At 46.7% G+C, this 12,392-nt stretch overlaps 1 protein-coding gene across 1 annotated transcript in view; it reads left to right on the top strand.

Annotated features, from left to right (window-relative positions):
• Window positions 1-12,392, top strand: part of CACNA1A (calcium voltage-gated channel subunit alpha1 A) — a 204,225-nt gene that overhangs the window by 63,815 nt on the left and 128,018 nt on the right. The window contains exons 17-23 of the mRNA XM_044282909.1: window positions 646-752; window positions 1,044-1,841; window positions 2,637-3,055; window positions 7,938-8,079; window positions 9,338-9,467; window positions 10,572-10,631; window positions 11,302-11,408. Coding sequence (XP_044138844.1) covers window positions 646-752; window positions 1,044-1,841; window positions 2,637-3,055; window positions 7,938-8,079; window positions 9,338-9,467; window positions 10,572-10,631; window positions 11,302-11,408 — 1,763 coding nt within the window. The remainder of the gene's footprint in view (window positions 1-645; window positions 753-1,043; window positions 1,842-2,636; window positions 3,056-7,937; window positions 8,080-9,337; window positions 9,468-10,571; window positions 10,632-11,301; window positions 11,409-12,392) is intronic.

Raw genomic sequence — 12,392 nt, forward strand, 5'->3', positions numbered from 1 at the left:
ACATTTAACAAGATGTTTCATACCAACCTCCCCATAAATACAGGGGGAACGACAATACCCAAGTGACCCTTCTGTAGTGACGGGGTATTACTGTCCCGTACACTACACAACGACCCGAAGCACACAGCCAGGATAGCCAAGGAGCAAGGAGGTGCTCCGTAAGAAGCATATCCAGGTTCTGGAGTGGCCTAGCCAATCTCCAGACCTAATCCAATAGAACATCTTTGGAGGGAACTGAAACCCCGTGTTGCTCAGAGACAGACCTGAAACGTGACAGATCTAGAGGAGATCTGAGTGGAGGAGTCGGCCAAAATCCCTGCTGCAGTGTGTGCAAACCTGGGCAAGAACTACAGGAGACATTTGACCTCTGTAATTGCAAACAAAGGCTTCTGGACCAAATATTAACACCGATTTTCTCAGGTGTTCAAACACTTATGTTCAGCAGAGCAAGACAAATAATTCTTTATAAATCATACAATGTGATTTCCTGGATTTATTTTATTTTATTCTGTCTCTCAGAGCGGGACTGCACCTACAATGTGAATTCCAGACCCCTCCAGTGGGAGAACTTGGAAAATCGCAGGGTGTTCAAATACTTCTGTTCCTCACTGTACATGCCTTATATTTACACGTATGTATTTATAGGACGAGCAGGAGGAAGAGGAGGCAGCTAATCAGAAACTGGCAATGCAGAAAGCAAAGGAAGTTGCAGATGTCAGTCCCCTGTCAGCCACCAAAATGTCTATTGCAGCGTAAGTACTATGGGGGTCCGTTATTAACCAGAAATACGTCTATATTATTATTATTTGCACCGCAATCTGTGACTTTTCCCCACTTACGCCAGTTCTAAAAAAGGTGGCCAGCTCGGAAGCGGTCTTACATTTAGACTTACATTTAGACTGGCGCTGGATGTGCCGAAGTTATGTAGAGGTCGGTGCCTCTTCATAACTTCGGCTGCTCCAGGGGTTATTAAGACCAGCGTCTAAAATGCAGATCTTACTAAATGACTATCTATCTATCTTTTCTATCTATCCATCTTGCAGGAAAGAACAGCAGAAAAACCAGAAGACCGCTATGTCTGTTTGGGAGCAACGTACTAATGAGATGCGTCGACAGAACTTGATGAATAGCCATGAAGCCCTGTACAGTGAAATGGATCCTGAGGAGCGCTGGAAGTTGTCCTTCCTACGTCCAGATGTCAAGACACATTTGGACCGACCACTTGTTGTGGATCCCCAAGAAAATCGAAACAACAACACCAACAAAAGTCGTCCAGGAGAAAGTAAGACACCAATAGAACAACGTCTGTCTCACCAGCGGGCAGAAGACTATCTGCGTAAACAAGCACGGTTTCAAGAGCGGGCAAGCCGAGCATATGACATAGGACAGGAACAAGGCCGTAGGCCAAGGAGTAAAGAGCAGGATATCAGTCGTGATAGTCAGGATTTGGGGCTTCAGGAGAGGACAGGAGAAGTTGATGGAATGGTACGTCCGCCACAGGATCCACCCAGGAGACATCGGGGTGGTGGAAGCAAGGAGAGCAGGAGCGGTTCACCTCTGCCACGTGGGGACGGAGATCACCGTAGACATAGGGTACATCGTAGAACTGGGGAAGACCCAGAGTATTTAGCGGGCAGTGGTGGAAGGGGAGGAGCAGGCGGAGGAGAAAGAAGAATGCGACATGTGAGGGAAGGGGGCAGAACACGGGAAGCTGGAGGTGGAGGAGGAGAAAGCGAAGGGCCCGATGGTGAGAGGAGAAGGAGGCATCGGCATACTGCACAGTCCACCTATGAAAACGATGTGAAGAGAGACGACAGAGAGAGGAGGCATCGGAGACGAAAGTGAGTACAGAATTGTGTGTAATACCCTTATCTAAAGTATAAAATATATCTCCTCAGTTAAATCAGCTAAATGATATTAGCTGGTGGACAAGCTGATGCACATAACCTGTTTTCAGGCTCTCATCTCACTGCTGCCACCTAGCGACTTAGGCTTCATTTCTGTACAGACCGCCAAACATTAGGCTAGCCTGTACAGGAAGATAACCAGTGACCAGGTCACTTTCAGCGTGTGTTTTATCTAAAAGGAGTAATAACATAGCATAATAAAGTAGGAAATGATAAGTGAAATAATTTAATTGCTAATAAAGGGGTTTTCCGGGCTCCGTCCTGATACAGATGACCTATCCTCGGGATAGGCCATTAATATCCAATCAGTAAGGGTCTGACTCTGATCCCCCGCGATGCAGCCTCTGATGCCGCAACTAACTTCAAGAGCTAGTTCCAGGGCTGGAGACTGCAGGGAACAGCTGATTGGTCGGGAAGCGGGTGTCAGGCCCCCAGTGATGGATATCGATGGCCTATCCTAAGGATAGGTCATCAATATCAGAAGCCTGGAAAGCCCCTTTAAAGTTATATACTCTAATAATCCATGCTATAGCATTGGGGACATGTGGCTGTATCCCTTTGTGAAATACACTGGGCATAGTTTCTGGTGGCACAATGCCTTCTACACTGGTCTGCGAGGTAACTTGGAGATTCCTCTGATGGCTCTAGTGTCTGTTGAATGTGTAGGATAATGTGTGTAAAATATTTAGGATAACAGGTATTTTATGGCCTTTTCTGCTTTCCTTATAGGGACCCAACAGCTCCTGTTCCCAGCTCAGGTCCAAATCTTTCCACCACCCGTCCAATTCAAGATCGCTCCCGCCAGGAAAACCAAAACCAACAGCCTGAAAATATGGATAACATCCGTAACAACAAGCTGGCGACTACTGAACCGCCGGCAGTGGGAATCGGAGGAGGCCTCAATCACAGCCCAGCCAAAATGGGCAATCACACCAACTGTGCAAACAACAACAGTGCTCCTACTATGAATTATGTGCCAAAAAGGACACCTCTCCCCACTAACTCTGGCCCTCCCCCCACCGCACCTGATTCCAGCCAGACACTCAGTAACCCCACTGAGACCGCCAAGGGGACTAAAGCTACAGAGCAGACTACAGTGAATATACCACTGCCATTTCCTCCACCAGTAGAGAACGCTGTGGGACAGGGTAATGTCTCTCCACCACTGGGGGCTATTTATTTATCTCATGGGCTTTCTAAAATCTATATCTCACCAGGAAATATTAGACACCGACAAATCTTTATTTGTCAGGTAGTAAAATGCTGTCTGGCCAAACCTGGGTGACAAAAAGTACAAGGAGGCAATGCAGTTCCTGGGGTTGTCACCTAGCATTGTTGGACCCATAATGGGTAAATCTGTCTAGGTCTATAGTTTTTCTATAAAAATCAAAGGATGACATTTGATATGTGAACCAGTCCTTCTTACATGTCCCCCTCTCCTGATCAAGCTATTCCATCGGAGAAATGAAACGCTGCACTCAAAAAAATAGTCGTAAAAAACACGCGTAGTTTATTAAGGTGATTCACAGTTTTCGATCACAGTGGTCTTCATGAGATACAGGAATGGCATACTACAGGCAAAAATAAGTGAGAAAGGGGCCTGAGCCCAGTGGAAGAATGCCATTCCTGTATCTGATGAAGGCCACTGCAGCTGAAAATATTCATTGTACTGGGAATCGCCTTAATTAACATGTTTTTTTGCAACTATTTTTTGGAATACAGGGTCATCTTACTAAATTGTTGACTGGTCCTGGACCCATCTCCTGCACCCAATGATATAAACACATTTATACAGAAATTAGAAAGCTTTAGAGTGGCTCTGTCAGGCCGCCTATCTGAGGGCAGCAAAGTATACGAAGGGGAGACTGACTTTCATCTAAAAAGCTGTTTAATTCTTAGCATGGGTTATAGAGAATGCCTGTGAGTCCTGCTTTTGCCGCCTACACAGGTATTGACAGTTTTTCTCATATGAGTTTGTATGTGAGTATGTATAATAATATAAGCATTGTCTGAGCAGGGGAAGCAGGACTCACAGGTGTTGTCTTTTAGGGGTGGTCGAAGCAGGACACACAGCCTATCTCTATGAGTCTTTGAGGAAGTCAGGACTCATGGGCTTTCTCTATGAGTGGGAAATGTAAGCAGGATTCAAAGGCTTTCTCTATGTGTGGGCAGAGAACCCACAACACATAGGCTTTCTCTCAGTGGGTGGGTGAGGCAGGACTCACAGGCTTTCTATATGAGTGGTTTGGGGGACGCAGGACTCACAGGATTTGCCTGCGAGTCAGGAGGGGAAGCAGGCTTTGCCTACGAGTCAGGAGGAGAAGCAGGCCTTGCCTACGAGTCAGGAAGGGAATCAGGCTTTGCCTACGAGTCAGGAGGGGAAGCAGGACTCACAGGCTTTGCCTACAAGTCAGGAGGGGAAGCAGGACTCACAGGATTTGCCTACAAGTCAGGAGGGGAAGCAGGACTCATAGGCTTTGCCTACAAGTCAGGAGGGGGACAGCAGGACTCACAGGCTTTGCCTACAAGTCAGGAGAGGGACAGCAGGACTCACAGGATTTGCCTACAAGTCAGGAGGGGAAGCAGGACTCACAGAATTTGCCTACAAGTCAGGAGGGGAAGCAGGACTCACAGGCTTTGCCTACAAGTCAGGAGGGGAAGCAGGACTCACAGGCTTTCTCTGTGAATGGGAAGGAGAAGCAGCACTCACAGGGTTTCTCTATTAGTAGGTGATGGGAATCAGGACTCACAGGCTTTTTCCATAATTGGGTGAGGGGAAGGCTTTCTCTATGTGTGGGCAGAGAACCCACAACACATAGGCTTTCTCTCAGTGGGTGGGTGAGGCAGGACTCACAGGCTTTCTATATGAGTGGTTTGGGGGACGCAGGACTCACAGGATTTGCCTGCGAGTCAGGAGGGGAAGCAGGCTTTGCCTACGAGTCAGGAGGAGAAGCAGGCCTTGCCTACGAGTCAGGAAGGGAATCAGGCTTTGCCTACGAGTCAGGAGGGGAAGCAGGACTCACAGGCTTTGCCTACAAGTCAGGAGGGGAAGCAGGACTCACAGGATTTGCCTACAAGTCAGGAGGGGAAGCAGGACTCATAGGCTTTGCCTACAAGTCAGGAGGGGGACAGCAGGACTCACAGGCTTTGCCTACAAGTCAGGAGAGGGACAGCAGGACTCACAGGCTTTGCCTACAAGTCAGGAGGGGAAGCAGGACTCACAGGATTTGCCTACAAGTCAGGAGGGGAAGCAGGACTCATAGGCTTTGCCTACAAGTCAGGAGGGGGACAGCAGGACTCACAGGCTTTGCCTACAAGTCAGGAGAGGGACAGCAGGACTCACAGGATTTGCCTACAAGTCAGGAGGGGAAGCAGGACTCACAGAATTTGCCTACAAGTCAGGAGGGGAAGCAGGACTCACAGGCTTTGCCTACAAGTCAGGAGGGGAAGCAGGACTCACAGGCTTTCTCTGTGAATGGGAAGGAGAAGCAGCACTCACAGGGTTTCTCTATTAGTAGGTGATGGGAATCAGGACTCACAGGCTTTTTCCATAATTGGGTGAGGGGAAGCACAATGAAAGGCTTTCTCTATGAGGGGCAAGGGAAACGGGACTTACAGGCTTTCTCTGAGGGGGCAGCAGAAGCAGGACTCACAGGCTTTCTCCATGAGTGGCCAGGGAGAAGCAGCGCTCACAGGGTATCCCTATTAGTGGGTGATGGAAATCAGGACTCACAGGCATTATCTATTAATGGGTGAGGGAAAGCAGGATGACAGGCTTTCCCTATGAGGGGGCAGGGGAAGTAGGACTCACCGGCTTTCTCCATGAGTGGCCAGGAGAAGCATCACTCACAGGCTTTCTCTATCAGTGGGTGATGGGAATCAGGGCACAGACTTTCTCTATGAGGGAGCAGAGGAATCAGGACTCACAAGCTACTAAGATTCTTGAGTTCTGACAACAGTTAAAAAGCTTATGTGAAAATACTGAATGAAACGTTGTCCCATCCATTCGTTCTCAGAATGGAAGAGGACCAACCCAGCATTTGAATGGTGGTGGTGGTTAGTGACTACACGGATGTATGTGTGTGTATTTATGGTTCCCTTTCTTATGTGCATACCCTATGGTAGGCAGTACTCACAAACACAGGCAGTCTCAGGGTGCTGCCACACATTCAGGTTTTTTGATGCAGTATTTGAAGCCAAAATAGTTAGTACTTTTTCCTTAATACACACTCCTGATTTTGGCTTCGAAAACTGCATAAAAACCCTGAATGTGTGGCAGCACCCTTAATATCCCCTTGCTTTCTGATACATGAGGCTCATTAGTGCAGAGAACCAGGAGGAGCCCTGTGCTGCTTTTTGCAAGCTATGCATATTGGAGGCATAGTAAATATTGCGCAGTAATTGTACAGTGCCTGCACACAGCGTTACATTGTTCTTCAGAGAAACAATCTATTTTGGTTTTCTGCATCAAGGATTGTGCTGCATAGTATATGACCAACACTAAGATTGCAGCTCTAAATCATGGAAGGCATAATGTCTGCAGGTGCTAAATGCTCCATACCCAATCTACAGCCAAGTGGAGGCGATACTGAATCCGGGGCTACAAAGTGACATGTTATAAGCATCGGCGAGAATTAGAACAGTTGCTCAACCAAAGCCTTTTGTGCGACTTGATGATGTGCAACTATTTTAGAGCTGAGATCGGGTCTCATAACACAGCAGAGGTCGCAAAATAATCACACGCAACTTCCATTGTGGACTATGATAGCAAAGTCACATGCAAGTTGCGACTAAAAATCCCAATAGTGTTGAATTTTTGCGACTGTCGCACCATGTCATGTTGCATCTTGACCCCACTTACAGTCATTACCATTGTGATGTCACCAGGCTCCAGATTTAATCTCTGTACTAATCAAATAACACATCCATGTCTGTGAAGGCATTCGTGACAAGACGGTTGGTGGTTCATCCATGAGGATTTCTGTGTAGGATCCGTGTTTGGTTCTTGTGTCTGTTTTTTGCCCTCCCCATCCATAGTCCTAGGACACCAGGGGCAGATTTGCCCTAGACCTTACAGGAAAATTTCCCGGTGGGCCGATGTCTAGGTGGCCGCCAAAATTAGCAACACGGGAAGAGTGCTGCCACTCAAACGTTCCTGCTGTCTTTCAGTTGGAGCCACCCATCATTTATTTATTATACTCACTTATATTCCGCAGCGCTTTACAGACATTAGCATCACGCTGTCCCCCATGGGGCTCACAATCTATGGTCCTTATCAGTATGTCTTTGGATTGTGAGAGGAAACAGGAGCACCCGGAGGAAACCCACGTAAACACAGGGAGAACATACAAACTCCATGCAGATGTTGTCCTTGGTCGTATTCGAACCTGCAAGGCACCAGTGCTAACCAGTGAGCCACCATGCTGCCCATCATAAATGATGGCACAGAGCACAGGGCTGAAAGGCTCTGAACAACGAGGTCTGTAGCGGGTGATATTGTCAGAGTGGAGAGGAAGAAGGCTCTTCCTCAGGGCCACCATCAGCCCCAAGAAAATCTTGATAGATGCCAGCACTCACTGGGCTCCAGGGGCCCTTAGCAATCTATGGGTAGGGTAGTCAGCCAAGACCAGACACCAGGAGCCGACCTTACTTGTTTTCTTCACACTCGCACTAAAGTAGATGCCCAAGTGCTAAGTTGACATCAAGGATAACATATCTGTCACTGTCCGTTTTTTTTTTCCACCAGACACAAAAGCGTGGTAGACTCAGTTTTTGTAGATGCCCATCTGTTTGCATCCGTTTGTTTGAGTATCTGTTAAATGGGCGCTAGAAACATGACGTGAGCCAAGCCTAAAATAGTTCCCTGCCAGGAATAAGCAATAATCACAGCACATATTGCTCCCTTCTGGAGGTGCAAGGTTCCTTTGAATAATCAGTATTTAATTCACACTCTTAAAATGGGTGGTTTAATGTGCACTTTATTTTCAGGACAGCCTGTGATAGTTTCTACCTGTATATATCTCCCCATAGTGAACAAGACGGTGGCCGTGTCTCCTCTACCTCAGAAAGAGGACGAGAAAAAAGAGGAGGAAGAAGAGGATGAAGATGAGGGGAAGGGGCCTAAACCAATGCCTCCGTACAGCTCCATGTTTATTTTATCCACCACGAACCCGTGAGTGCAGAAATGTTCACGCTCAACCTGCGGCCCTCCAGCTGTTGCAAAACTACAACTCCCATTAGCCTACAGCTATCCTCCTACAGAAGGGCATGATAGGAGTTGTAGTTTTACAACAGCTGGAGGGCCGCAGGTTGAGCATCCCTGTCTCAGATCCTCTCTTTTGGTTTTATCAGTATGTCTTCTTGGAAAGTTATCCTGAAAGCATGTCCTAATCCTCTACGACACATTAGTCACTAGGGCTCTACCATAGGAGCAATCACCATGAGGACTAAGACCCTGATTTATCAACTTGGGACAAAGTGATGTTTAAGACAATCCCCTCTGATAAATAAGGCCAAAAACCACAGAAACTGCCACATTTACTCGCCATTTAGGCTAGGTCTACACAACGACATTTGTCGCGCAACATTTTGTCGCACCAATGTCGCGCGACAATTTTTATAATGGTAGTCTATGGTGTCGCACATGCTGCGACTGAGACACGACAGTGTCAAAAAACCCATTCAAGATGGATTTTTCTGGAACTGTCGCGTCGCAGCATGTCGCAGTGCAACACCATAGATTACCATTATAAAAATTGTTGCGCGACACATGTTGCAGTGTAGTTGTGCCCTATGTGTCACGCGATACATGTCGTCGTGTAAACCTAGCCTTACTCCTAAATGAAGACAAAATCAGCTTGGGAAATCAGGGTCTAAGTCTGGAGAATTAAGACTAATGGCTGCCCGTAGAGTGAGTCCCATCATCCTTCCTCGATTGAAGGACACATTCACATAGGACTCTCTGCTCCCTATATGAGAGAAGAACGGGAAGATCCTTGCGCCATAAATACTGCTCTATGCAGCTCATCAAATAATGAAAACGATATTATCTTAGATGTATATCTGTTCCCTGCTCCTAGCTGTATGAAGACATACAGTAAGGATCTCCATTCATGTTTAGCCTAGTGGTTTAGGAGACATTCCTATGAGGTCACTTTTTATCATGGGAAGGTTGCCCTCCTTGGGCTTGTGTTCATCCTTGCCTAGTTTCTTCCTGTGGACTTGTTTTATACATTGTGGGAGATTTATCAACCTGGTGTAAAGTAGAACTGTCTTAGTTCCCCATAGCAACCAATCGTAGCCCACCTTTCATTTTTCACAGCTCATTTGGAAAATGAAAGGTGGAATCTGATTGGTTGCTATGGGCAACTCAGCCAGTTCTACCTTACACCAGTTTGATAAATCTCCCCCATTGACTCTTCTCATTTCAGTATCCGTCGCCTGTGTCACTACATTGTCACCCTGCGATACTTTGAGATGTGCATCCTGTTAGTCATCGCCATGAGCAGCATAGCCCTCGCTGCAGAGGACCCTGTGTATCCCGAGGCCACGCGAAACAATGTGGGTGAAAAAAAGGCTTACCGACCTCATATCTGTGTGTTGTACGTCAGATAGGTGTGAAAGACCTGCAGTCCGTCTATTATATCCTACTATAAAACACCCCCTACAGACATGGGGAAAGAAAGAGAGAAATGACTAAAGCTGGCGATCAGCAAGAGATTTCTCCTGAAGCCCCCATAAATGAGCATGCATGTTTATTTCAACATCGCCTAAAGGTGCATATTAAAGTACAACATGCCTGATCCTTTAGTCCCTTGGTGCCTACCATTGGAGGACTTTTGGACTACCTTATAATAATGATAACCTTGGCAAATCCCACAGGGAACAACATGGTCTCCTGACAACTGCTGCTCTAAGCAAAGTATAGGTGCTGGGAGAGTTGTCGTCTCCCAACAGGATGGCGTATAAACCTGCCTCAAACCGAAGGCCTAGCTACAATGCAAAGGGTATCGAGGCACAGGTTCATACTCCACCCTATGGCATTGCTTCTGGAGATTGCAGATGGGTATGATGAAGCGGGTGCATGTACCGCTAGTGATTCTGCATGATGGAGGCATATCCTCTATATAAATGGGTTGGGCAGATGGTCAAAGATTATGCAGGGCACACTGCTTTTTAGGACCCTCTCCTGAATCTCTCTGTATCCATGTGCTAAGGCTGGCGAGTATGAGATATTTTCATACACAAGGGTGTCAGTGTCTGAGCAGTGGAAATGTTGCTGTGCAGAAGAAGAGTTAACTGGTGCGGGAAGATGGCGCTGCGCTGTGGGCCCGGTGTGAGTTGCGCTGACAGCCCGTTAATCATGCCCGCCCTCCTGCAGCCATGCTTACTTTGCAGTTCCTCTCTCTTTATACACGGTGGACAGTTCCCGCAGGGGGAAGGGGGGTGAACAGGAGGGGAGGGGGGAGAGTGGAGGCTGATTGAAATAATGGGAACATTGGTCCCAGTGGGAGAAATGAAGCAGAACGTGGAGTGTATAAATAGCACTTTTATACAGGTTATATATAAGGATAGAGACTTTATATGACTCGCTTTGTATTTGTACACACATTTTCAAGCCTTTTTTAATTGCTTTTCGTGTGTTTTCTCTCTCTCTCTCTGCAGGTACTACGCTATTTTGACTATGTCTTCACGGGTGTCTTCACCTTTGAAATGGTTATAAAGGTATGAGCCAAGCAAGACAAGGAATGACTTATGACGATGGTCAAGGTGTGGTTAGGGTAACTCATAGCACAGAAAATAGTCTTCACCAAATTCACATTTTCGGCCCAGAGGTGCTTTGGGATTTTCAGGCATGAGCTGCAGCTTATAGGGAAAAAAGGCACTGTTTATAGGGGTTCTCCCGGAATGATTTAAAATGGCCGCCAGCATCCTGTCCTAGAATGTGAGAGGACTGGTTGCCTCCACTTGCAAAGCTGCCTAGTGAGAGGGCAGGGTCTCAAGCATATATTGCTGAGTTGTCCTGTCGGGCTGCTCAGCCATGTCAGCATATCACAGGCAGGATCAAATCATTACCATCTATTCTAGAGAAGTGCAATGAGGCCATGCCCTCCCCTCTCCGGGCAACATGGCATAAAAGTCCTACCATGTTGTAGGTACAGCTTCCATACAAAGCTATGTATCGCCATGCTTACAGGTTCCGAGAAACCGCGTAGTCTGCGTTACAGTCACGCCGTACTCTCTATTCCAGTTAGCCTGCTGAACGCTTACAACTCTACTTTCATATGTGAGGTTGTATCCCGTATAGTCGACCATATTTCTACATGCTCCTAGGGTTATAATGTATGGCGTATTTGGTCTTACAAGGACTTCATCCCCTGACTATTTTTCATAGATGGTGGATCTGGGCCTCATTCTGCACCAGGGATCGTACTTCAGAGATCTGTGGAATATTCTTGATTTTATCGTCGTTTGTGGTGCTCTTGTGGCATTTGCGTTCTCGTAAGTAACAAATCTCCTTCACGTCTCATGTTTTGGGGTCTAGTTATGATGATGATGATGATGATTTCCTGGTAATTGTATTTTGTCTTGCAGGTAGAAGGTGCAGTCTGACAGTGTATGGGTTTAAAGGAATCCTGTCACCACAAGATGCCGTGTAATGTTGTAGAGCAGGAGGAGCGGAGCAGATATATAGTTTTGCTGGGAAACATTTTAGAATGGCTTATAATGTATTAATTGCAATGAACTGCTCTTTCCAGACTGTGCGGACCTATCAGTAATTGACAGCTATGTCTGTATGTACAATTATACAGGGAAGCCTGTCAATCAACAATGGCTCTGCCCACAGGACTCCTACCGTTTAAATAATAAGTTATATGGGTTCACTTCCCACAAAACTATAAATCAGTCTGCTCCGCTCCTCCTGCTCTATAACACGCTGCCTGCATTTTCATGGTGACAGGTTCCATTTAATCACAAGTCATGTCGTTTTTGCAGAGATTTTCTAGAAAAAAAACAAAAAAAAACACAAAGAGACAATAAACCCTTTAACCACAGCAATAACTGCAATGTGTAAATGAATGAGGCCGGGTTTACTTGTTGCAGCTGCGGTAAAGTTTTCCCCACGGTTTTCCACCATCGCGGCTCACATTTTCCTTTAATTTCAGAAAACTGTGGTTAAAACTTTGCCACCGCTGAAATGTGGCCACAGCCTTTAAAGGGGTTTTCCCATCGTAGACAATGGGGGCATATATCGCATGGACAGCCCCCCCCCCCTCCATTCATTTCTATGGGGCCTCCGAAAATAGCCTAGTGGTGCTGACTCATGTGGTACACAGGGAGGCAGAGGCTCCCAGGATATTTAGGCCTGTTTCACACTTGCGTTGTTAATTCCGGTTTTGAGATCCAGCAGGGGATCTCAAAACCGGAATTAAATGGATCCGTGCCATTTGATACATACGGATGCATCCGTTTAGGCCGTATCCG

Source organism: Bufo gargarizans, chromosome 2 (genome assembly GCF_014858855.1).
Source record: "Bufo gargarizans isolate SCDJY-AF-19 chromosome 2, ASM1485885v1, whole genome shotgun sequence".
Lineage (NCBI taxonomy): Eukaryota > Metazoa > Chordata > Amphibia > Anura > Bufonidae > Bufo > Bufo gargarizans.